The sequence below is a fragment of the Ambystoma mexicanum genome, chromosome 11 (assembly GCF_040938575.1).
Source record: "Ambystoma mexicanum isolate Mex_15411 chromosome 11, UKY_AmexF1_1, whole genome shotgun sequence".
Taxonomy (NCBI): Eukaryota; Metazoa; Chordata; class Amphibia; order Caudata; family Ambystomatidae; genus Ambystoma; species Ambystoma mexicanum.
The window spans coordinates 1344956022-1344982749 of NC_090934.1; the positions used below are offsets into that span (position 1 = coordinate 1344956022).

At 46.9% G+C, this 26728-nt stretch overlaps 2 protein-coding genes across 4 annotated transcripts in view; one reads left to right on the forward strand and one right to left on the reverse strand.

Annotated features, from left to right (window-relative positions):
- The window catches only part of PIGB (phosphatidylinositol glycan anchor biosynthesis class B), a 706437-nt gene that overhangs the window by 453136 nt on the left and 226573 nt on the right, over positions 1 to 26728 (forward strand). The window lies entirely within an intron of this gene.
- Positions 1 to 26728, reverse strand: part of CCPG1 (cell cycle progression 1) — a 212922-nt gene that overhangs the window by 88770 nt on the left and 97424 nt on the right. For all 3 annotated transcript variants that reach the window (XM_069624859.1, XM_069624860.1, XM_069624858.1), the window contains one exon: positions 7603 to 7851. In XM_069624859.1, coding sequence (XP_069480960.1) covers positions 7603 to 7851 — 249 coding nt within the window. The remainder of the gene's footprint in view (positions 1 to 7602; positions 7852 to 26728) is intronic.

Sequence of the window (26728 nt, forward strand, 5' to 3'; positions counted from 1 at the left end):
AAGAGCAGTTCAGAGTTGAGGCCAAAACTTGGGGGATCCTCCTCGTGTGCAACAAGACTTGGCTCTGCGAAATTTCATGGTCCTAGCATCAAGGAGATCCAAGCTAGGAGGGAAAGTCTGACTGCACAAGGGTGTGCCTTTGCGTCGCCGTGCATCGGTGGCCGCCATCTGAAATTGCCTACCTGCGTCCATTCCTGTCCTGAGAGGGGCCCTACATCGAGTTTTGCTGCATTCTTCTACTGAGAGTCCTTGCACTAGCATCAGAAACCGACCGGAAATCTGCTCGAACCTGCAACCGATGGGGATCAAAGGCTGAGACTGACGGCAGGAAACGCGACCTCAGACCTTCTTCAACCGACCTGCACAGTCTCATGAAGAATCGTTGTATAGGGGATGAGTTAGTGATACTTACCTGCCCCCTAAACTCCCTTTAAAAGTTTGCTAACTTTTATAAAAGTTTACTAACACTTTGGCTTTGACATTGCTTGTTCACACAAACACTCCAAAAGTTCGAACACGTTTGTTAGCTAGTATCGTATCCTGACACTTGGAACGGTTCACTGGAACCCCGGGCCCCACCTTCGTTTTAGATTCACAAACTATGTGGAAACTTTGCTGAACTTTGGGTTGGACTTCTGGGTTTGATATGCATTTTGCCCTACATCATAATTATATATTATATACATATATATATATATACACACACACACACACACACACACACACACACACTTTAGTATTGTCTGATAATATTACCTGTTAGTAGTCATTTTCACTGTATTTGAACATCAGTAAAGAAGTATGTTTATTTCGAGTGGATTGTGTCCTCCGACATATTCCTCATCTTAGATGTATTCCATCCAGCTTTAGCTGCTTCGGAAAAGAATTTCGGCAGAGGGCGCCGTGGGTGAATGTCATCGAGTCGATGGTCTCTCTAAGGCCTCCGTCGAGGGTGACATCATCGGGTGTTCTAAGTAGCACGCGTGGCGCCCCTTGGCCTCAGTTCTGTTTTTCTGCAGTATACGTTGCTTCGGAGATTCGGCGCGGCTCGAGTTCTGTGAGAATAACTAATATAACAAACCTGTCATCGATGCCGACCACGACCCCGAGATCGGGTTTCAAGAAGTGCAAATCGTGCAGTTCAAAAATGTCCATCACAGACCCGCACCAAGAGTGTTTGTGGTGCCTTGGAGAAGGCCACGACATGGAGGCCTGTACGAAGTGTCAGGTGATGATGGGGAAGGCCTTGCGAGAGAGGAGGGGAAAACTACAGGTAGGTCGCAAATCTGACTGTGAAGTCTCTAGCGTCAAGTCGAGGTCCCGAAAGGCATCGTTCCAGGTCCCGAAGCGATTCCCATCGCTTGTCATTTTCGCCCAAAAAAAATTTAAAAAATAAATAAAAGAAATCGAAGAAACAACGCCACAGGTCCCCCTCAACCTAGTCCTCGGACGAATCCCCAAAAAGGATGAAATGTCCCACTAAACATTCCTCATCCGAAGAATGGGAAGCATTCAGGGTCACAATGATGGAGGCGTTCCAGAAAGCAAAGCCTCGGTCTGTGCCTTCTTCGGAAGCCGGCCGGGAGGATCATCGCTCTGACACTCGCGGGCCCTCGAGCCCGGGTGATCGAAAGAGGAATGATAGAGAACCTTCTAGGACGCTGAGCGAGAAAAGTGGCTAGAGTCGAGTCGACCGCTAGAGGTCACAGATGCCGTCCGAGACCGAACACACCTTGAAGGGCAAGTCTTTGAAGAGCGCCTCAACGCCCTCGAAGCTGGCGCCATCGACGACTGGTATTATGTCGATGACATCGACCCCGAAGCCCTCGGTGCCAAAAGCTCCAGTTCGGCCAAATCAGCTAGAAAAAGGGAAAGAGAAGGCTACAAGACCTGTAATGCCTTCAGGACCCATTAATACTCCTCCTCCACCTCTCCCATAAAAGGTTTTCAAACCTCTTCCTAGGAAGGAATTCTTCAAGTCCCTGACCTCAATTTTTGAGGAACAGGAGAAATCTGATGAAGAGAATGTACCCTTTGGGCTGGAATATGGCACCCCAAATGCCCAGAATGTCCGATTTCAGAAGAAAGCAGGATGAGGGATTTAGTTGAATCACTACACAATGCAAGTGGCATTGATACATCTCCTAAAAATGACTTCGGTAGGCCAGATCCAGGAGAACATGCCAGTCCATCATACCGTCAGCTAATGACAAAGGTGATAGATTATTTAGGATGGGCCAGACCTCCAGCACAATTCATCCAAGATGATCTAACAGACATATTGGATCATGGTCCTACTGAAGACCCAATACTACCCTTTCACGTAGCCTTGCAAAATAGGGTGGCCAAAAATTGGTAGACTCTGGATTCTATTCCGCCAGTTAATAAATCCCTCACTTCAAAATACCGCCCTGCCAGTAGCGACTCCGGCTATCTGTCTAAACATCCCACTCCCAAGAGTTTGGTCATACAGGCAGCCACAGCTTCTAACAAACTGGCGTACCCTTCCATCCCTTCGGATAGGGACGATAAGCGTGTGGATGGCTGGGCACGGAAGGTATTTTCAGCTGGGAGTATGGCGTTTAAATCAGGCAACTCCACATGTGCCTTGGCAAAGTTTTCGTACACTCTGTGGGAGTATATTGCAATGGCGGCGGAGCACATACCAGAAGGGGACGAAAGGGAAGGATTCCTAGCTATTGTTAGAGATGGGAAGGAGGCCATGCAGGAATCCCTTAAATCTGATTGGACACTGTAGATAGCATGAGCAGGTCCATGGGCACTAGCACGGTAATGCACAGATTTGCGTGCTTACGGAAGTTGGGCTTCGCACCGGATGTGCAGAACGTCTTCTGAACATGTCCTTTGACGGGTCTCACCTTTTTGGCAGCAAGGCTGACGATAGCCTTGAGAGGTTGCAGACCTCAAAAGCAGCTGCCAAGTCTTTGGGAGCTGCTATTAGGCAACCTCAGCTTTTTCGTGCGCCAGGTCAATCTTGGAGGGGACGATCCTATTGTTGCAACTCCTCATATGGAAAGGCAAGAGGAATGGCCAGTCAAAGGAGCCAGAGAAAGGCCACTCGCGGTGGACGAGGAAAACATGCAAAACCAGCTCCAGCTGCAGCCTCTTTGCCATCAACGGCTGCAGAAACCGCCACAAAACCACTTTGAGGACTTGCATCACAAGACACCTGTAGGAGGCAGGCTGTCACAGCATCTGCAAGAATGGTGAGCCATTACTTCAGATGTTTGGGCTCTAGAAATAATAGCCAAAGGTTACTGCCTTCCTTTTCTAACGCAACCTCAAAGCAATCCACCAAGGAGACACCCTTTGAAGTTTTCAGACCCGCTCCTACAGCAGAAAGTTCTAACGCTGCTGGAGAAAGGTGCTATAGGACCAGTACCTGCAGCGGAGAGGACCAAGGGATGGTACTCCCCGTATTTTTTGATCCCCAAAAAGGACGGAGGACGGAGACCCATCCTGGACTTAAGAAACTTGAACAAGTTCCTCAGGAAGGACAAGTTCAAGATGGTTACCCTTTCTCAGATCCTTCAGGCCCTTCAACTCCAGGATTGGTTGGTGTCATTGGACGTCCAGGATGCTTATTTTCATGTGCCGATTCATCTCAAGCACAGAAAATACCTGAGGTTCATAGTTGGCGACTCACACTATCAGTTTCGAGTCCTGCCATTCAGATTCACCTCCGCCCCGAGGGTCTTCACCAAACTGATGGTAGTAGTGGCAGCGCACCTCAGGAGAAGGGGGATTCACGTCTACCCCTACCTGGACGATTGATTGATCAGAGCACATTCTGCCAAACAGGCACTGGATCACCTGAAAGTCACCTGCCACTTCCTCTACAGACTGGGCTTCTCCCTCAATTTTAAGAAGTCACAAATGACACCTTCCCAACGGCTCCTTTATATAGGAGCTGTATAAGACGCATCCCTGGGAAAGAGCTTGCCTTCCAGGTCGAGGGCTCAAGACATTCTTCAGATGGTTTCCAAATTCCAAAATGTCCAAAATCTTCAGGCCTACGACTTCTTAAGGTTACTCGGCCTCATGGCATCCTGCATCTTCCAGGTGCCGGAGGCACGTCTGAGGATGAGATCCCTTCAATGGGCTCCAAGACTCAGTGGTCCCAGTTCTCAGGTAAAATGACGGATCTTCTCCAGATTCCGAACAAGGTTCGACAAGGCCTTCTATGGTGGACTTGTTCAGAGAATAACCTGAAAGGAGAACTTTTTTGGCAACCATGGCCGAAGATCACAGTAGTGACGGACGCCTCACTCATGGGGTGGGGAGCCCATGCCAACGATCTGACAATCAGCGGTCATTAGTCTCCATCGGAGTGCAAACTACACATCAACCTTTTATAGCTGAGAGCAATCAGACTAGCACTGAAAGCTTTTCTGCCATCTGTCAGGAGAAAAAAATGTCCTGATAATGGCGGACAACACAGTGGCCGTGCATTATCTAAACAAAAGAGGTGGTGTAGGGTCACTACCTCTGTGCAGAGAGGCAATGCAGCTATGGTATTGTGCAATTCAGGAAGGAATCTCTTTAACGGCAGTTCATCTATCCAGGGAGGAGATTATGATGGCAGATGCTCTGAGCAGGCAGAGCACGGTGTCCCACGAATGGGAACTGGCTCAGGAAGTCATTCAAGAGCTCTTCGCCCTTTGGGGAACCCCTCAAGAAGACCTATTTGCGACTGGAATCAACTGGAAGTGCGAAAGGATCGCTCAAGGGAATTCCCCCCCGAGAGGAGTCCTAGGGGACGCGTTCGTGGTGGAGTGGAATTTCCCACTATTGTACGCGTTCCCTCCGATTCCCGTCATTCCTCAGGTCATCAGGACACAGACGTTTCGGGAGCCGCATGATCCTAACTGCCCCTGATTGGGCCAGGAGAACGTGGTACCCCGACCTTCTAGACATGTCCATCTTTCCCCCAGTATGTCAGGTTCTCCATCCAGAGGTCAAAGCACTCAACCTTCACGCTTGGTATCTGAAAGGCTGAGATACAAGGATTGGAACCTTCCAGATGACGTCATGGAGGTGTTGCTTTCGGCAAGAAGGCCAGCAACAAAGTCTCTATACCGTTGCCGTTGGAAAAGGTTTCGCAACTGGTGCAGAGAAAAGAATGTCGATCCTTTTCTATGTTCTATTCTGGAAGTACTGTCCTTCCTCCTGTCCCTAGCACATAGAGGTCTAAATGTTGGAACCATTAAAAGGTTATCTTGCGGCGCTTTCCATCTTCAAGCGCACGTCGGAAGAATGCTCCCATTTCAAAATTCCTTTGGTAGTGCAATTCTTAAAAGGACTCACTAATGTGTTTCCTCCTTACCCATTTCAAGTGCCAATTTGGGATCTCAATCTGGTCCTAAAATTCTTCATGTGTGCTCCTTCTGAGCCTTTGCACACTTGTCCATTAAGATTACTGACATGGAAAACTGCTTTCCTAGTTGCTTTAACATCTGCAAGAAGAGTGAGTGAATTGTAGGCACTGTGTTCTGGGCCACCCTATACTGTGCTCCATAAGGACAGAGTTGTGTTGAGGGTTTAACCCTCAATTTTACCTAAAGTGGTTTCCGATTTTCATTTAAGTCAGAAAATTGTTTTACCCGCATTCTATCCTCCACCTCATCCTAGTAAGGAGGAAAGATTACACAGGTTGGATCCAAAAAGAGCTCTAAGCTTTTACATCTCTAGGCTTTCCAAGCTTAGAGTGGACAATCAACTGTTTATTGGCTACACAGGAAAGAAATCGGGTCAATCAGTGACAAAGCAAACAATATCAAGCTGGATTGTGCTTTGCATTTCAGAATGCTACAGATTAGCACAAAAAGACCCACCAGAAGGTCTAAGGGCTCATTCCGCCAGTTGCATCGACTCTTCGACAGCCCTACAAAGAGGTGTTCCTATAAGGAACATTTGTGAAGCAGCAACTTGGTCTTCGCTGCATAATTTTTCAAAATGCTATAGCCTGGATGCTTCCCAGACTAAGGAGCTGAATTTTTGTAAAGCAGTACTATATTCAGCCATCTAAGGGTATCGAAAAATCTAACCCCTCCTCCAGAGAAATTGTCCATACTGCTTTGGGAGTCTAAGATGAGGAATACGTTGGAGGACACAATCCACTCGAAGAACAAGTTACTTACCAACTGGTAACATTCTTTCGATTGGATGTTCCTCCAATGTATTTCTCATCGCCCTCCCAACCTACCACTCTGTAGATTTTTCCGGGTTATTGCCACTTCAACTCTCGCAAGCGAATACATGTCTGCCGGCACAATCTACACAGTGCAAAATCAATAGTTAAAGGGGAAAAACAGAACTGAGGCCAAGGGGTGCCGTACGTGCTACTTATAACACCCGATGACGTCACCCTCGACGGAGGCCTTCGAGGGACCATCGACTCGACGACTTCGACGCACGGCGCCCTCTGCCGAAAAATGTTTCTGAAGCAGCTAAAGCTGGATGGAATACATCTAAGATGAGGAATACGTTGGAGGAACAGCCAATCGAAAGAACGTTACCAGTTGGTAAGTAACTTGTTCACCTGTTTGTCTAAGTGTGTTCCTTGACTGCTTTGCTTTGTGCTCATTGTGTACCCCTTACAAGCTCACCACCTCTTGAGACTTGGCATAGACCACTCACCTTGCTACCGTGAACTAGCTTGGCTACAGCTCCCCAGAGTTGTCCACGTCACAATATAGGCTGTCCTTCTATACATCTGTCCACCAGGCCAGAGTATCGAAAATCAGACCTAAAACATGCTTGTTTCAAAGATATTCTTTAACCTTTTTTAAATAGCCTTCTAACCTTCAACTCAAATACAACACGCAGTGACTGCAATGCACAGCTCTCCCTCTAAACGATAGGCTAAGCTGTAGTACAGATTGTAAGGTAGAGGAGATGTTATTTTACATGCAATAAAATGCATCTGGCTCAGCATGCGCACTCCTATTAATTTCATACAACAAAAGAGAAAACAGCAATTAGTTGGTAAATCTTGCAGTGTCTGCATGGTACACAGTTTCTTACCTTGAGGCTTACCTATAAGAAATAAAATGATCTTCAAACACTGAGCAAAGTGTTATATCGTTCATACAATATTTTAAAACTGGGAAAATATGTAGAAATTATTTAAAATGTGTATATGCTTATGTTCACAGTAACATTCCCTTATTCTTTCGAAAATGAAAAGTGGGAGCTCAGAAGGTATGGGCTAAAAGGGCAAGCTTTTCATTTAATGAATACCCACAATGCCTTGTTCTTTGACTCTGAAGTCAAGGTGAACTTCCAATGACAACTGCTGGGTGGCGTTGCAGAGTGTGTGGGTTCTTAACAGAAATACCTTATTCTGCTTCCAATGCAGTGTGACGGGCAGAAAAGAGTTAAATCGTACATGGTTACGTAAATTAAATATGTGGAACTTCTAACATTTAAATCAAATGTATTAAAAAAATGGTCACGACTCTAGGCACATCTGCTTCTGAAGCCGAGAATGAAGAAGGCTATAATAGTTTAAGCAATCATTCTTCAGCCAAATAATACACATCTGAGGCACTGATCAAGACAGATTTCTTCAGTACTTACCATAAAAATGTCCAAAGCCCATGCTGATTGCCATCAGCAAAGCCAAGACAATGCATCGGTTTAGGTTGCTACTGAGTTCGGCTGAAGGTGCTTTCTGCAGCGGGACCGCCTCAACAGCAGGTGCTCGGATCTCCGACTCGGAGCCAGACACAGTCCTGCGCTTGGCACGTCGCTTCCTGGGAGTTGGATCAGAGGAATCACTAACTTCATCATTACTGGATTCATCCGTGCTCTGCCCAGGCGGGAAAACTGAAAAGAAACACACTGCTTCAGAAAAGTCTGATGGATATCTGACTATATATCTGCATCGAACTGTTCAGTCTTACCGGCAATAGTAGTCTCTTCCGAGATATATTCCGGGAGGGATTTAAATACACACTGCTCCAGATAAGATTTTTAAGTGGGAATATTTTACTCCATTTTAAAAAAAAATTTTTTTTTAAAAAAATTGGGGGTGAAATGATTTTTATGGGAGTAAACAAGTCCTGTTCCCAATAGAAGCATTTTATAAGCAAGTAAATATATGTTTTAACTATAAAACAAATGTGTTTATAATAAATATTTCTTTGAACAGAGTTATTCATGGACATTAAAGATACATTTTAACCTCGTCGGATCAGGCAGCAACATAGTAGTTGCTTCCTGTGGCACTACGTGTACTACTGGTCACCCCTATGTGGGTGAAAACAGGACAAGCTTCTATGTGTCAGTTCCTGACTTTCTGTAGGAAGTAATTTTTACTCCCCATTTGTCTTTTTTGGGAGTATTTACCTTATTTTTAGGGAGTAAAAGTGATTGATACAACACTTGTCTGAAGGTCTGTATATTAGATGTACAAATAAAAATATATAGGTCATGTTGGTCCAGGTATATGGTTTTTGCGACAAATGTAGTACAAGGCCGCCCCTTGAGTGGCTGGACGCTATCTACATGTACGGATTGCTGAAGTCAACACGGACGCTGAATGTGGAAAGATGCTGAACATACCTTAAAAGCTGTAAAATAGAAGACATACAGGCAGTGGCGTAACGAGTGAAGGGATTGGGGGGGGGGGCAAGCTGCTTCCCTAGAGGCTCTATTAAGAGCCAGATTGGAACATTTGTCCATAGGACACCAATCCCGTTCAGCACCTCAAAGAGGGTGCCCGACGGGAAAGGTGTCCTGCTGGCAGGACAATGTGTGCTAATCAATTCCTGCTCAGCACACTCACTGTCATAGCAGCAGGACACCCTACTCGTACCAAGGAGCTCTGTGCATCAGAGCGGCTCTCCTGCTCTGTAACAACAGAGCATTTCAATGAGAGCCATTAGGCACTGATGGGAGGGACGGGGGCCCATTGTCCCTTTAGAAACGGGCGGCAGTGGTCAGAATTGGAAGGGTGCATAATGCTACATGCTTTATGGCTTTAAAATCCAAGGGGGATTTGTTAGGGTCACACTAATCTGCGTGGATTGGTAGAGAGGATATCGGGAGCAATTTGTCAACAAGAATCTCTATTGACTGAGGTTCTCTCTCTTGTGATTCCATTTTTTGCCTCATTGGACCTTCCCTTATCTGTGGCTACACACCTGCAAAATGTACTGGATGATGAGAGACTACCTATTTCTGACCAATCCCTGCTCCTTTCATCATGTATGTGTGGTTCCGGGAGGTGGCTATGCAACGCCGTTAGCCAAGCCTTGATGTACGAGTCTTATTACTAAGAACAAGAGAAAGGGCTTGGTTGTAGGGAAGCCCACTGGGAAACCTTTGGAGGAGGAGCCGGTGGTGCCTACTGCAGCATTTCCCATCTTCCAACCTAGTGCTGCTTGTGCCGTCCATACCCGTCGCATTCCAGAAAAGTTGTAACCTTTTCTAATTGTGCGACACCCAGCGATGAGCACGAGGATAGTCTATCTTTTGAAGTTGATAATCTTGTCTGAAACACACGGCCTCTAGTTCATACTATGTCTAACGGTGCTCCCTTGGTCCCGCAGGTTCTAAGTTCCCAGAGGCCTTTGGTCGCACCAGTTAATTCCAGCCATAAATCCTTTGGTGTCAGCTAGTAACACCACTGGCAGGACTGTTTATTTATTGTTTGCACTTCAGCTCAGACGGACCGTGGATTTGCCAGTACCCTGCGCTCGGACACTGGGGCTAGCTCATCGGGGGAGGCAATTGTGCCAGGTCCCATTGATTTGGTTGGTGGGGGAAATCGGGTGCAGGAATATCTTCTACTGCCTAGCAAGTCCGCAATTAAGGCTCTGTGATGACAACAGAAAGTTTTTGAACCAGTCCAGGTTGCTGGATCTATTCCATTGTGTCATTTTGCTTCGATTTATTCGCAGTAGTGATATCAAGACTGTCGAAATCTGTGAAAAGACCTGTAATGTTACATCAATGGTGTTTTTCATTGCCAATGATACTATGGCATATATACTAGAACACAGTGATTCCTTCAAAAAGTTGGGCTACGAGTGTTCTTCCATTGAAGTGGAGTATGGCAGGAGATACCAGCCTCTGGGCGTACCTGCTGCTGCTCTGGACCCCTGTCGTGCTCCCATCTGCACCTAGCTTGCCTCCTGGAGCAGGAGCAGATGGTGCTGCGTCAGGGGAAGAGATGCATTGGGAATGGTTGGTCAGGATGGTATCTTCAAGGGGGCCTCTGGGCCTTTAGCTTTGGATAACCCATGTCGGGCTCAGTTCCTCCGTTGGAACAACCGTGGGTCTTCGCACCTACTGGAGGTAGGCGGCTTTATGACGGAACTCGACTCGTATGTTATGGTGGCACTTCAGGAGACCTGGTTAGTGGACCCTGTAGTGGTGGACGGTTGGTATTTTACCCACAAGCCTGCCCTGCAGGGCCCCCGAGAGGTGGCCTCTTGTTGGGTGTAAGGAACTGCCCGAGTTTGGTGTATCTACCTACTAGTTCCCCTAATATTCTTATGGGAAGGATTTATTTTCCATCTGAAACTGACCCCAATGGAGGTAGCGAAGTTGTAGTTATTAATGTCTACAACCCTCCTTATAACAGACCACATGACTTGGTAGTACTCGAGATGGAAGCTCTGATCGGTAATCTGAACCCCGGCATCCCATGCATTGTATGCAGAGACTTCAACTCACAAATCCCCAGTGCTCTTAACATTATTGATCGTGAGCATATGTAGTCTTTTTCCAGAGATTCCAACGCACTTTCTAGTTTTTGTAAGAGGGTCTTGAATGGGCTAGTTTATTTTACTCAACCGGGTTCTCCATGGCCAGTGGTGCTTTCCCCTCCGATTCTCCACCACAATGCACTCGCTATGAATCTAAGTCCTGTAGCATTTTTGATTACGTCTTTATGTCCAACGCTTCTCATCTGATTAGCGATATGGGCATTCTACAATGCCTTGAAAGCGATCACATGTCTCTTGTGATGATCCTGGCGCACATCATGAGGATACCTCTCCTGGAAAGTGTGGGGGACCTGCACTTAATTGCAGCTTAAACCATATAACTTGGAACGATCGAAGGCTGACTGAGGCCTCAGCCTGCTTTCATCCAGCCAAGCCTCCTTCGCGGAACGATGTGCATCCAGGCTCACTGGGTTTGCAGCTATTGTCCCCAACGTCGTCAGAGATTTTGGGGAGACTACTGCGACTTTGGTCTCTATTTTTATTAAGAAAGGCACGCTAACTAAGTGGACAATCCATTCTTCGTCCTCCTACCGACACCCCTTTGATGGATTGATAGTATCCAAGAGGAGAGAGATGCGCAGAGAAATGCATGCCCATGCAGGTATGGAGCTAGACCCCGCTAAATGCACTCTTCGATTAAATAAAGTAAAATACCTATACCTTAACTAGTTACAACAACATCGGTGTACCTCTGAGTGCTCACGAGGGTGAGGTTTTGTGGAGTTGGCTTCCGTTCACAACACACGTGAATTCTGGAGGGTATTAAATGGGTATTACCATCCAACCGGTGACATCTTGGTGTACCAGAGGCAGCCTGGGTATGAGTTAATCTCCAACACCCTTGGAGGAGGTGAATAGCCATTACACGAACTGGTTCCACTAGCAGTAAGATGGATTTATTTATATAATTCTAATGATATCTTGAGGCTAATCACCGGCAGCAAATCTTCTAGGGGTCCCGGCCCTGATGGCATTTGCAGCACTGTGATTAAGATGGACGCTGAACACAGGGCTATTACATTGCACTGGCTCTTCCATTGGACTGGCGAATTACAATGTATTCCTTTTTCGTAGAGAGACAGTTTTATCGTCCCCATCTGAAAGAGGGACAATCGCCTTAATCCTGGCAGTTATCAGCTCCTAGCCATGCCGGATGCTTCATCTAAAATCTTTGCTCCTCTCCTGTTAAGCAAACTACGGACATGAGCAGAAGCTTCCAAGCTTATTCCGTTAAATCAGTCTGGCTTCGGGAGGTGTCTCAGCACCACAACTAATTGCTTTGCCTTGTCGACTGTTATCCAACAGGCCTGGCTTATTAGACAACGCCCAGTTTATGCTGCGTTCATTGATACAGCGCCGCTTTCTACTCCGTCAGTAGAAACAAGCTATGGCGGAAGCTGTCCGATTGGAACATCCCGGCAGGATTACTCTCCATGATTATTTCCCTTCATACGAACACAAGGGTTAAAGTTAGGTTGGACCAATCGGGCCGGACATGTTCCTGGATTCCCACGGATCGTGGGTTGAAACAGTGGTGTTCTCTGGTGCCTCTCCTGTTCTAGTTAGAGCTTGCTGATATGGGAGTGCCATTGGACAGTCCTTCATCGATTGCCCCGAAATTAAGGAATTTCCCCTTACAGTGGATGGGTTACGCGGACATCGTCCTGCTGGACCCAACTCTGCCCAGCTTACAAGCATCTCTTGATCTGCTAAAGAAGTTTTCAGATAGTCGTTTCCTTGTTAATATCAACAAACCAAAACGTAATGGTATTCTTTCATCATGGACGGAAAAAGACCATTGTACCATGGCACCTCGATGGCAATTGGCTTAAGGTAGTCAACGAATATAAATATCGGGGAATATTCTTTGATGATAGATTCGCCACTTGGACTATGTTAAGTTAAAGTGTGCCACTTTGGGAGCCTTGGGCAACTAGCCCGTAAAGGAGGGGGATACTATGTTAGAATTTTGGCGCAATTATATCTGGCCAAGATCGTCCCAGTTATGTACCGGGCCGAATGTTGGCTCCTTGGTAAGGCCAAACTGGAGGCTTCATTGCTTAAGAGATTATTTTGCCTCCCGATATGGACTCGGTAGAGGCAGTTTTACTCGAATTAGGTATCGACTTCTGCTTGGCTAAGTTCCAGGTGACTTGTTTAACTATATTAGACTGGAGGATAGCTCATGGGAAACGCGCTCGCCCCGGAAGCAAGACCACACAGAGCAACACAGGTTTGAACACTGGCTCCGTGCTTAGAAACCTCTGGGTATTAAGCACGTTATAAAGAACCAATTATGAATAACAAATTATAATCTACTGGAAACTTGCCAATTCTCAGGCTGGCACCCTGAATTTCTTTATCTTTGATGGCGTTCGGGTCAAGGCAGAGTTCATGCAGGATAGTGTTCCATCTTATATTGCTGCTACCAGATGGTTGGCTTTGTCCCCGGGTGTTCTATTCAGTTGGTCCCTTCCGCGCTTTAAAACTACTCTGAAAGGCACTGTTTATACAGGTTATCGCGAGCAGGCTATAGTGGATCTTGTCTCCAAAGCAAATAGTGGGCTGTTCATGGAGTACATACTTACTCTGGAGCATTCTCCCAATTACATCGCGCAGTTTGTGGGCAATTCCCTAGTCTGGGATTACCTCAAGCTTAAAACGAATTCAGTAAAGACCCTAGAAAATACAGATGCCTGAAACAACAACCACAGGTCTCTTTGCTTCTGCAGACTGTGTGATGATAACCAATTGGAGACGGTCAAACACCTGTTAACCAGCTGCGAACCTTTGAGTGACTTGGAGGTCAAAGGCCGCCACTGAGGAGGCTGTATGTGCTCTGATAATGGGAGGGAACAACAAGTCTTGCATCATTTTTTTACTATCTTTTGGAGGAAGGTCGTGGGTCTTTTAGAGGTTTTTAACTTGTACTAGATTATTTATGGGTTGGAAGGAGGTGTGGGCGGGATTGGCATTTTACTGTGTTGAAATGCTGGTTGTATCGCTATATGAAACGTTAATAAAAAAAATAAATAAGCATGATGATATTGTGACTTTGCATGCAAGATGGGGAGAATAAAACTAAAGCCATATTCTTACTGCTCAATATATTTCTATGACCATGCCTATAGTGTACAATTAGTTTATACGAAAGGCTAGTTTATTATGTAGTGTGGTTTGCTTCTAAGGTATTGCTATGAGTAAAGTATTATTTAAGCACATGAAATACAAAGCAAAACCTTAATACGTGTCTATATCTACTAAACCTGGGAAGATGTTGCTCAGTTGCTTAAATTGACCAGATCCCGGTTTCACCATTAAGTTTGTGATCCTGGGAAAATCATTTAATCACACTGGGCCTCGTTTCAAGTAACCTGCCGTGCTACTGGCGGGCTGACGCCGACCCAGAAACACAATCGCTGCCCGATTTCCCGGTGCCACCAGGACATTACTTACTATTCTTAGAGAGGCACAGCTCCACCCTACTGTTGAGGTCAAACCAAGATAGTGAGCTAAAGAATCTGGCAAAGGCTCCCGTAACCGGGACTAATGTCCAGCAGAGGGAATCCCAGGACCTCCCCTTGTTTTTTGCAATATATAATGGAGCTTCAAAAAAGGTTAAGAATGGATTGACCCTTTTGGTTACTCAGATACAGAGACATAGACAAAGCAAGTGAATCTATTTCCGAAACAGCATTCCAATGGAACCTGGAGCAGCAAAGGGCGATGTATTAAAAGTCTGATAGCTATTTTGCACAATAATGATGCTACTCTGCAATTAGCTACAAAGTCAAGGACAAGAGAATGCTGTTCTAAGAAAGCAGTGCACTGAGCCCTTTAAAAGTGATCACCATTTAGAACTTAAACAAATCGGCCCGGATTTCGGGAGTATGAGAAGGAAACAGTCTAGCGATATGGGTTGGTGTGTAACCTAATGTTCCTAGGTTGAAACCAAGGATGGCTGCAGTGCCCTTTGAAGGTCGGAAAAATGATCTATGTAATAGCAACACTTGTTTTCAGCTCCAGGAAACTGCAAGCACCATAATATGTTCCATTATTAATGTTACTCTTATTATGCCATCCCAAAAACCTTAGAGTGCCCACTCCAACGCATGATCTTTGATGGACTTTCGTTTGGAGCTGGCAGACTTACAGGGCATCAACGCCCATGCAGTGCTGCAGTCTCACCTGAATGCCTCTACATGCCCAAGGGATGGATCAGAACAGCAAACGCACTTTGGTGAAAGGAAGAGGACTTCTATTACCTTAACTACCGAAGAGCAAAAGATTTCCTTTGCAAGAATTTCCTCTGAAAAACATGATCTCTAGTTCCCTCTGTGTAAAAGTGTTCTTGTCACAGAAATAACCTGCACAAGGAACAGAACGACAAAACCAGTTTCGACTTCACCTACCCTCTTCTTACATCTTTTAGAAAAAGACCAACAGTAAAGTTAAAAACGTAAGCATATTAAAAACTAGAATGTATGTGATCTGTTCTTATCAATTTGCATGTGGGCTTTTTGGGCGCTTTTGAAAAAAAAACATTTTTTGCCATTTTGAACGCAAATATCTGAGGAGGAAACCCCTCACAGCCATTCCCCAAATCCCCCAAACCCACCCCCCACATATATATGCGGTCAAAACAGCCAGCCAAAAAAATAGATCAATCGGTCACGGGCAAATCGACCCGGTCAACTTGTGTAATACAAAAAATTAAGATAGCAAATCTCCAGGAGCAGTTGACTGATGGAAACCTCTGCAGAGCTTTAAGGAAAAAAAACATCTGGGTTAGAGCTTACACAAAGTATTTGAAACAATTGAGACATTTCCTCGCAGCATAAAGTCAGATTTCAGCAGAATAACTGGTATATATTTTCGCACAGCTATGCAACTTAAAAAAAATAAAAACACTTATTGCTGGCTATACGAGACAAGATTTTATTTTTTGCCTCTCTTCAGTCCCACTTTATGAGGTGCCCCAATCTTTTTGAGTTTTGGACTTTCTTTCGAGCGAGGTGCTTTTTAAACCCCACTTAGCAATGTAACGGATTGTTCTGAGAAACAATGGTCGTCACTATAGCTTCCAGGGACCGGGGTGCCCTTGTCAACCCTTTTCTTGTTCCTGGGCGAGTGCACTCGCCCAAGCATTGTCTTTTGGTGCAGCCTGGTGGCTGTGTCATATTTTTAAACGGTGATACAAATGTGCACCATTTGTTTATCGTGAGGTAACGTTTTTTACATGTGTAGAAGCCAAACATTTCTACATTGGCTTCAATGGAGCCAGCCCATCTGCTCATGTATGGACACTAAATGATTGTTGAAGTGAGGCTCATTTGCCTCACTGACCTGCTTCCCACGGTGCATTTGGGGTGCAATGGTCAGTCCCCAAGTTTACTGATATGGAACGTCTCCCTGTTTTGCTCCGTTGTTTTTGCAAGCCACCTTCACAGAAGCATTGCAGGGACAGTGTGTCCTTTTTTATATTTCTTTAAGTAACATGCCAGTCACTTTTGTGATGTTTACTAACAAGCAGTTGGCAATTTGTTCCTCAGTGCACAGATGTGCACCTTTATTTTTGCTGCCATAACGTCTTTTCACATAACATTTACACAAAAATGGCTGTTCCTTGTGGTACAAGACATGTTCTTTGTGCCAATTTCTCTGTTGGCACGTTAGAAATTGCCAAATGAAGGCATGCCCTTATGCAGCTATCCAGCTCTGAACTGACAGACAGAGCTTTATACATGTGAACTGGGTTTTGGAACTGTCTGGTTCCAATCCACACTTCAGCCAGGCTATGCCCGGTTGCTAAGCAGAATACGGAGTGGCAGTTGTTCCAGATTAGACGACCTCTACCTCTAAAGGTTGCAGATACCTTCCATAGGTTGGCTGGCACAGCCCCTGGCCCGGAATCTGGATAAAAAGGAGGCCACCTGGAGCCATTCGCTATACATCACAGTATCAGAATATCTGAAGCCAAACAACCACAAGAAACCTGCCGGGGCACAACTGCTGCAGCGAGCACCATTGGCCCAGCCAACCCACACGATTTAGTCCTCTACCTTCAAATCTACTGGAAAGACCTGAAGCCAGCGGCTGCCGCCTGTGTACTGGTTGGACCAACCAGGACTAAGCCCTGCATCCATCACTGTTTCAAGGTCTGAGTCGTGTCTGGTCATTTGGCAGGCATTGAACTGGAACTGGACTGGAGATTTGCAAGCATGCCTTTTTGCTGGAACGTTTGTGGGCACCCTCCGAGGTCTGATGGGTCCTTGCCAAGCTGATGCTGCCAACTGTGACCATGTGGAATGGCAAACTACAACCCAAAAACATGACTGTACTTCTCCCAAGGAATTGCCAACCCTGACCAGGGTCACACCAACGTCCAGTCGCCTATGCTGCTCGTGAGGAGGAGTCCTGTGCTGCCAGAACACCATTCAAGCCGCCTTCACTCAGGCCTGCGGTCTCTATCTGAGCCTGACCTAACTGTTGCAGGAAGCCTCCAACTTACAGCCTGTTTAAAAACTCCAACTTGCACCATTTTCCATGCTGTGGTGTTGCAAGTAGGAGTCCTTGGGTTGAGATACCTTATATTGTTTACACACCTCTGTCACATTGTCCACCAGATTTGGAGGCCACCTTTTCCATCCCATTGTCCGCGGCTTAATGCATTGGGCATTAATCCCTTAAATTAAAAGCCCCTACCTTACCAGACCAAAGGTGGCGGGCTGTTAAGAAAAAGAAATCCAAAAATTGAATTCTGCCCCAACTCAGAGGGTTCACCTCCTCTTTTTCCTGGATTCGTTGGTTTTGACTCCAATTTTTCTCCCAGCCAGACCTAATCCAAAGCCTGAGAAAGTGTATTCTGTTAGTGTTGTGGCTAGTCTGTTGGTGGCATTTTCACTTGTGCAAAATGGTTCCACTGGGTCGACTCCATTTGACATTCCTGGGTGATATTTTGACCCATTCATCAAGATAGAGGCTGGAGTTGAGACCTAAGGAGTCGCATGACAATTGCTTGTAAGGAGGTGACCATCTTTGGCCACTTGGTTTGTCACAGGAGTGGGGCTATAGGTAGCCTGAGATCAGTTCTGATGGTCATACGTAGATGCCGCTTGGACAGCGTGGATCCATTTCTTTGTGTAAGAGACCTTTCCAGAATGCATGGGTGTGCCTGGAGGGATGGTCTCCCATTGGCGTACCACCCCTCTTGTTTGAATTATGCTTGGCATGCAGTTCCATTCACTGGTTTGCAAGGGGGATAAAAGCAGACCGACCTTGCCAACTTACCTGATCTATAGCTGAATCTGTATTCCAGAAGGCCTGCTGCCCGAGAAAGGACCAGAGTCAAGCACCAGCACCCATCGCCATCCCGAAGAATCAGATGGCGAATCTATGCCTCGCCAAATAAGACGAGAATGAACCAACAGCAGCACTCCTTCCCCTAATCCAGTGGGCAAACTGGATCAAAGCTCATGTTAGAAGGAATCCAAGTGATTTGCCCGCGGCTGAAAGTACTGCTGGCAAATCATTCGCATGAGAAAGGTGCGAACTACCAAAGGTTTGCACCTTTCTCATGCAAACACACATACATTCTCACACACACAACACACCCATAACACCCCCCACCCACACCCCCAACAAAAACAAACACCACTTACCTTGATCTTCACACTGGGTTCCTGCAGCGCCAGTTCCCTTTCACTTCTGTGATCGGGAACCGGTGCTGCAGGGTCTTTTTTTTTTGTAACGGAAGGCTGCGGGGGTGTCCCCCGCAGCCACCGCTCACTATACCATAAAGTATAGTGAGCGGGGCAATGCGGGGGACACCCCAGTAGCCCCCGTTTTTTTTTTCTCAATGCTACCACCAATGGTTCGAACTTTTGGTGTTCGAACCTTTGGTGGTAGCATTTTTAGAACTTTTGGTCAATGCGACCATTTTTTATTTCGGTAATTTCGACCTAAACCATTAGAAGGCCTCTTCTCCCTGAAACGCCTGACTGTGCCTACATTGCCAGGTCCCTAAATACTCCTGGAGTCGAACCAACCCAAGAATCTTCACAACAGGAGCCAGACAAGCACTCGGGCTCCATCTCTCATCACCTGGGAAACCCAAAAGGAGGTGCTGCCACATACCCTGCAACCAGCAAACTCACCTTCCTGGTCCTTTTTTTAATATCCACTCTTTTTTTTTTAAGGTCTCACCAAGCGGACCACTTCCTCAGAAGCCTCATTGTGTGCCAAAGGATGATGTAGGAACTCCAACACTAGCAACCAACGCACCTTTCTGCTATTTTGATTCAGACAACCCCTGACCTGGGAAACGTAAGGATCTGGGGATGCCATCTGCATAAGTTTACCATCACTGATGCAGGCAGCCGCTGAGAGACGGAGGAGGACGAGCGTAGCACGCTCCTGGGACAATCCAATGCGGGACAAACCCCAACCACTGGAAAGGGGGAGCACAGCGGCCATAAAATAAAAGCATGAAACACTGATCGCTGTAGTGAGGCTTTCCCCCCCCCCCCATGGGGCATTTGTCCGTATGCTGAGCACACACCAAGGCTGAGAAGGAACCTGCACAACGGGAAGGCACCTGGAAACAGTAGCCCAAAAGCAAGAGCACACACCGCCCAAGTGGGTGCAACAGGGCACCACACTGGCCCACGCACTGACTTTAGGCAGACAAAGGCTGGCATGCAAGCAACGCAAACGGACCACTAACACAACCAGATACAGCCATCCACGGAATAAAAGGCTTTCCTAACCACACCAAAGCCGATAAGGAGAACCAGGCTGCATTCAAGACCCAGAGCCCACACTAAGTAAGAACCCAAATCATTACACAGCCCTCACAAACCACGCAGCAACTCACCCAAGCAGATACCAGGTATCAATAAGCGAGTGACACACCGCATCAGGAGGCGTCGCACCCCGAACGGGGCCGAAAGAGCAACCAGTGGAGGACATCCCTCAGGACTCAACAGCACACTGTCTCTGCCCTACCTCCCCCAGAGCAGAGCACACCGTCAAGAAGCAAAGAGGGCAGCAGTAACGGATCACCCTTGCCTTACCCCACTATGAGGCGGAGTGACTCCCAAAGCTGACAAACTGTAAATAGCAGAACCCAAGACCAAGAAAGCATTAGAAAAGGGTCACAGAAGCACACGTACGCGCAGACACCCAGCCACAGGCGCTGCAGCCAGATCTGGCGCCCCTCAGCTGCCCCAGCCCACGATACATGGAGATGCCTTCCTCCAAAGGGAAAAAGATCAATACCATGGAATCCTTTGTTGCAGTTAGACCAAAAGAACAGAGATCGGAACCCAGAGATTCTGGCCTGACTCACCAACCTCCCGAGGAACAAGGCAAAGACAAGCAGATACTGGAAGCCATATCTGGGCTGCGCTCATTCATTGACACTAAAATAGAGAAGATGAAATCGGACATGCAGCTAATGCGCCAGGACATACGCAACCTCACGGAACAAGTGACAACCACAGAAACAGAGCAACGTGAAATGTCCACAACACCGGAAGACGTACAGAAAAGAGTGGTGGAGCTGGAAAGGCACAACAAGATACTGGAAAAAAGGGCCAAAGACGCGGAAGTTCGGTCCAGACGCAATAATGTCCGCCTACTGGGTGTTCCAGAGGGATCAGAAGACCCCAACCCAACGAACTTCATAGAAACCCTACTGCAACAAGAAATAGGAGCTGCCCGGCTCTCCAGGGGTTTGCGGTCGAAAAAGAAAAAACCACCACCTGAATCATACCCACGCCCGATCATAGTAAGAATCCTCAACTTCCAAGACCAGGAAGTCATACTGCGCCATTCACATGAAGGGGGGGGGGGGTTTGAGTAATAAACCGAGACAATGCCAAAATCACAATATACCCGGACTACACTCCGGCAGTTCAGAGGGCGAGAAACTCCTTTGTCCCAATTAAAGCTAGGCTGCGCCAATTGAATCTCAAGTACATGTTGATGTACCCGTCCAGGCTTAAGGTGATACACAAAGGGAGAGCCATCTTCTTAGAGACACCAACAGGGGCCAACATGTGGCTTGAGCACAACAACATGGCAGGAGAAGAGGAGCCGGATGCAAGAATCGCAGACTGACAAAGGAAGAAACCACACACTGAATAGGTCAAACCCCCGACATTGTCACCCAACCTGACCCCCTACGCACTAAATAAGGACATAGAGAACCTAGACCTAGCAGAGGTATGGAGAGAATTACATCCGACAGACAGAGAATACTCTTTCTTCTCATCTCCCCATACATTCTACACCACAATAGATTATTAATAGATAAACATCTACCCGAGGTGGAGTCAGCGTCCTACTTGGGAAGATCAATATCTCATCATTCCCCGCTCCTCATGGAATGGAAAATACGAGGCCCTAAGCCACCCATACCAATGAAGAGAATGCCAACAGAAGCCCTAACAGACTGTGCCATTAAAGAGGATCTTAGGGACAAAATAAAGGAGTACATAGACATCGATGTGGGAAGTGTGAAGGGATGGGACATGACCTGGGAGGCACTAAACGTAGTGGTCAGGGGGAAATCATTGCTAATGCAGGCGGGATCAGAAGAACACTGAGGAATGAGCTAGAGGAAGGAGAGAGGCGGATCACGCAACTAGAAGCCACAGCCCCACGGTCAAGAGAGGCTAAGGCGGAACTCTCCGTAGTTAGGGGAGCCTGCCAAGAAGCGTGGGCTAGATTGGCGGAATTCAACTATGTAGCCAAAACCACTAAAGCACATGCAGAGGGCGACAAGCCAGGCAGACTCCTGTCATGGCTGTGCAGGAGGGAACACCCAAAGCACCCAATTACCAAAATTAAAGACCCTACTGGCAAGGTCCTTACAACACTGTCAGATCTTAATGACACGTTTAAGCAGTTTTCTCCCACCTGTATGGCCATGCAGGGACGGTGCCACAGGGAGACATCCTAGACACGCTTCCAGAAAAAGGGGCATTCATTAACCATTCGATGCTGTTAACGCATTCTTGGTAGGGCAGGACGTCCGTCCCCGAAAGTACCAGAGAAGGCAGCGTAGGCATTATGGCAACCCTCATGTTTGAACTGGTTCCCTTCACTTTCACGGTTACTCTTTATGATGGACATGATTTGGTGTCCCCATGCACACACTTCATAGGGATAAGGGGTGCCCCACACTTCCTCTGCCCCATTTACTTCGGGTCTGATTGCGGTCTGCTGGCTGCCACTGTCCAGGCGGCCATGGCTGGGTTTTCCATCAACGAGGACATCCACTAGATATGGTCCCTTGAGTCTTCTGTACCCACAACCCTGAAGATAACTAACCTCCATAGGATCCGGTTTGGGTTTTCGGGGACAAAAGCGGGCGATATGCCCCCATTCTCCACAGTCAGAACACTGCGGTTGACGGGGTGTGCTGGGGGTATGCAGTAATAAAATTGTGGTAAAAAAATCATCTGTACAAAATAACCGCGGCAAAAATGCAGTGGTTTGACCCGGTAAAGGTGTACCCCATTATACCATTTAAAAGTGAGCAGGAGTTGCGGGGGTGTCCCCCACATCCATTAAATGGATCGTGGCAGCAAAACCACAACCTTTTTTGCCGCAATTCTTTGTGTAAACAGCAATTTTTGGCACAATTTTAACACATGGAACCGTGCTGGGCCAAGGAGACCCTCGACTCTCACGGCGACCAGATTTAGACTCAACAATAGTAGGGCTATGTAATACTCCGGTCTTTGGTAAGTTGGTACTCTGAACTTTGGTAGTACCTGCTTTTTGGAAAGCTGATGCAATGTCGATTGCTTCGGCCAGAGTCTGTCAGTGATGTTGTCTCACCCAATGCTGCATGGGGCCCGGTAGACCCTCTATGAACTGTTCCAATTTCATCTTTTCCTTAAGTTCTGCAACACTACTGTTCATGGGTTTCAGCCACTTATCTGTCAAATCTTGTATCCGGTAGTAGTTTCTCCTGCTCGTAGACTGGCGTCTCTTAGCCGTACCCAGTAGGCCTTGTCGTCCATCCCCAGTCGCTCCAGGATCGCTCCTTTTTATTTCTGCGTATGTGGTGTCCCCAGATGGGTTGGTAGTGTAGGGGAGGATTGGTCCAAAAGACCCCCCTTGCCTACATCCCCTCCCCAGGTGGGGGCCATGGCTCATCGGGCGTCCCCTCCTTACCACCAGGGCCCAGGTGGTGGATGGCTCACCTGCTGAAGACATTGGCCAAACGTATTGAATTTAGCTAGGCCTCAGAAACCATTTTGTCTAATAAAGATGGTGTGAGCTTGGCGCACTGTAGCGCGGCACCCACCTTTGGAGAGTTTCAATTATCCCTGTGGCCACAGCTCCCTGGCAGATCCGCTGTGAGCCCGTTCCCACGAACAAGATGGATATGAGCTAGTGTAAGATACCAACACTGTAACATTTCACCTTCCGCAGTGTATCACTGCTCCCAGCATGACCAGGCCAGCGAAGCCTGGGTGAAAAAGAGAACTGTAAAATGGCCCTCGGATAAAAGCAAAAGTTCCCAAATACTAATGCCAAAACTACTTGCAATGCGTGCATTTTCCCCACAAACCCCTTTGATTAGAAAATCTGTAAAACGTACAGATATGGCAGAATACATGTTCACATGGCATTAGCAATAAAGCACCCACACCACTGCAGTTGTGTGCAAATAATAAAAGCGTCCCGGGGGGTTATTTGTTATGTGCATCATTGAAAAGCTTACACCCCACGGTCCTGCGCCATAACCAAACTAATGCTGCTAGAGTGCAAAGAAAGATAAATGCAACCATATTAAGGGATAATTTAACGAAAATGCACCCTTCATGTATGTATGCCCAAGTCCCTTATGTGCCACTACCGTCACGTACAGGGGCGAGTCGTTTCTATGCGCTCCACCAACCTCACTACTACCTCACTTACTGTAAATGTATATACATATAACTCAATGCTGTAGTTGTTAAAACAGTGTACAAATAATGTGCTCGGACTGGCTATATTCGAGAGGCATTAGCAATGTTAAGATGTGAGCTTTGGAATGACTCAATTAGTATTGTATGTTATTTGAATGTTTATGATGCTTTCACCTCAAATCGGCAACACACGAGGAAGATGCCTTTATGAGTATATGCAAGGCCATTCCCCCTCCCTCCCAGTGAAGCCTGCCAGGCGAGCTAGCAGAGGCCCGTGCCGCGCTGCTCCACCTCCCCCAACTAGGCTGGAGCCGCTTCAAAGATTTGTAGTCCCCTCTGCAGCACCCAAGGCCACGGCCCGCCACCTGCATTATTTACAGCCCAGTAGTAAACCTCCGCCTGAATACACAAATCCAAAGGCGCCCTCTCTTAAACCCCACAACCCACCGGATCAGCTTAGGTTAATGGCCCCTGTAAAATTAGGACACCCAATACTATGGCAACATACAGCAGAACATTCATAATGACTTCTAACAAGACAGGAAGACATGTACCGCCTGTCCCATGCCCTGCGACCTAGCTCCACGACCTATGGTACCCGGTCAACAGGACACTGGTAACCATGCACTGATGAATCGCCATCAAGTCCCTCTCAAGGTGCATTCATCCTGTGTTGCATTAACCTGTAGAATAACCTATTGGAAGATTTACTAAAGAAGATAATATTGCAATAACTGAATGACTGCGGTGTGCATGGCCTAGGGCAAAGAAGTCAGGAAAAGACATTCATCTCTGATACTGGCCACAGTGGCACAACAACACCGCCCGGATGAACCCAGCTGACCTGCCAGGCCCAGCCCAACCCACGAGGCCGATCAGTGACGTCCTCCAGCCAAGGCCAACCACATCGCAGCAGCACCTATAGCTAGTCGTCGCCACCCAACCCCATTGAACTTGTGCCCCCTATAGTATGTAGGTTCTGATGACGTTTTTTGTAAATATATATGCCTGTCTTTGCTATTGTCAGACAGAGCGCTCGGAGTTTGCAGAGTTCTTTGCATGCCCTATTCTGATTGATAAACTCCCATTTACGCTCACCCGCACTTTGTCTTGGCCTTATTCCCACCCTGGGAGAGTCCTTCATGGTCTCTCATTGCGGGGAGGATCGTGCTGGTTGGGGACGCTTGCCTTCAGTGGTGACCCCGAAAGCGTGATTATTATTTTTTTCTCCCAACATATCCCTACAGTCCCCTTTGGTACGAAAATCTCCGGTCGAAAAGGGATACGCACGGTGCGCCGGCTCCGGGAGGCTACCCGCCAACGGCGACCGGTACGCTCAGAAGTGCGCACTCAACAGAGAGAGGGTACGGGATCCCGGTTGAAAAATCCCCTTTGAGTACTGCTCGCCGGAGCCGGGGCTGACTGTTGAGCATACGGCAGCACTACCTGGACGGACCCAGTTTCGGAGACTCTCGGTTCAAGACGGGCACGTGAGTATTGAGTGCGAGCGATCATAAAGGGAGTAGAGGGGGAAATTTAGGACAGGGAACGAGGCAGGGTAAAAAGGGGCACGTGGGTCTACTAAGGACCATCTTAAACTTTCTTTGCATATGGCCATTAGGATTAAGAGGTGAATAAGAGATAAAAGTGACGGGAACCTAGCACCGAGAGGGGGTGGAAGGCGGCGCCGCATAGTGCTATCTTCACTAGTACTGGGAATATATGAAGAAGTGGAAAATAAGATAAAAGTGTCTGGCAAAGGGAGACACAGAGAATATATTAGTGACTGCTATTCTTTCTATTCTTTTCTTCAGGGTTACGGGAAAAATAAAAGCGGGTCAGTGCAAAACCAAAGAGACAGAGACAGAGAGTTTTGCCCTAAAATTGAAGATCAAACTTCTAAACATATATATATATATATATATATATATATATATACACATATACATATATCTGAATAAGACAGACAGGGACAGCCGGCCAGGGAGGAAAGGGAGGACAAATTGAACTGTGAATAGTGTGTTACAGAGGGGTGTGTGAACATTGTATGTGTCAAGAGGCAATTTGGTGTAATGGTTGTGTACAAATGGTCAGAAATGTATAGCCATTGAATGGTCATGGTAAGTGAGAGAAGACAAAGCATCAGAAGGACAAGAGTAATAAGGTGAAGTGAGTGTGTACCTTTCTGATTTTTGGGTTAACGTTGCTGAGGTTACTGATGGTTTGCTCTTGTACGTGCCCCCCCCGAAGAGAATAGAATACAGGCTGTGCGCAGCCAATCTCATGGTGTACAGGTGGAGGAAGGAACACGAAGGTCCCCACGATTCAGTAAGACATAAAGCACGCAAACTCACATGGTGATACGTTTTGTATTGAGATATCGAGATACATAGAGATATATAAGCACCAGGTGGGCACAAGATATGGGGGCAGAAACACCCCTTTCACATATATGCAAGAACCTGCCTGGGTACGCGGAACGGATTAAGAAAGATCATGACCAATGGATCACAGAGTTGAAGGGAGAGGGGTTGCCCCAGATATGGCCCGAAGGGGGTTCATTTGACAAGAGTGTCCTAGATATGGTAGCCACATGTATTTGTTTGAAATACAAGGGGAAGCCGTTGCATAATAGGAGAGAAATATTAGATCTCTGGAGGCTGTTTGAAGAGATACCGCCGCCTAAGGCAAGAGAATTAAATCCTGATCTACCATCTACCACTGACAATCCACTAATGATACAAAAAGATGATAAAGTATTGCCAGACGAAGAGCCACCAATAGAGGTAACAAGGTTGTACCCAATACTAAACAAGCCAGTGCCCGCAGAGGGGTACAGTGACCCTACTTATGTGCCTCTACCGACAGCTACTACAACCCAAACGCCAACGGCACCGCCGCCATACGAGAGTAATAGGGAGCGAGCCCAGGTGAGCACACCAAGGGTGGACATAGAAAAACTAACAGACGATCTAGAATCAAGGTTCTCTATAGCCAAAGATGAGCTTTCGAGGTTAAAAAGCATATGTGAGCGGACTG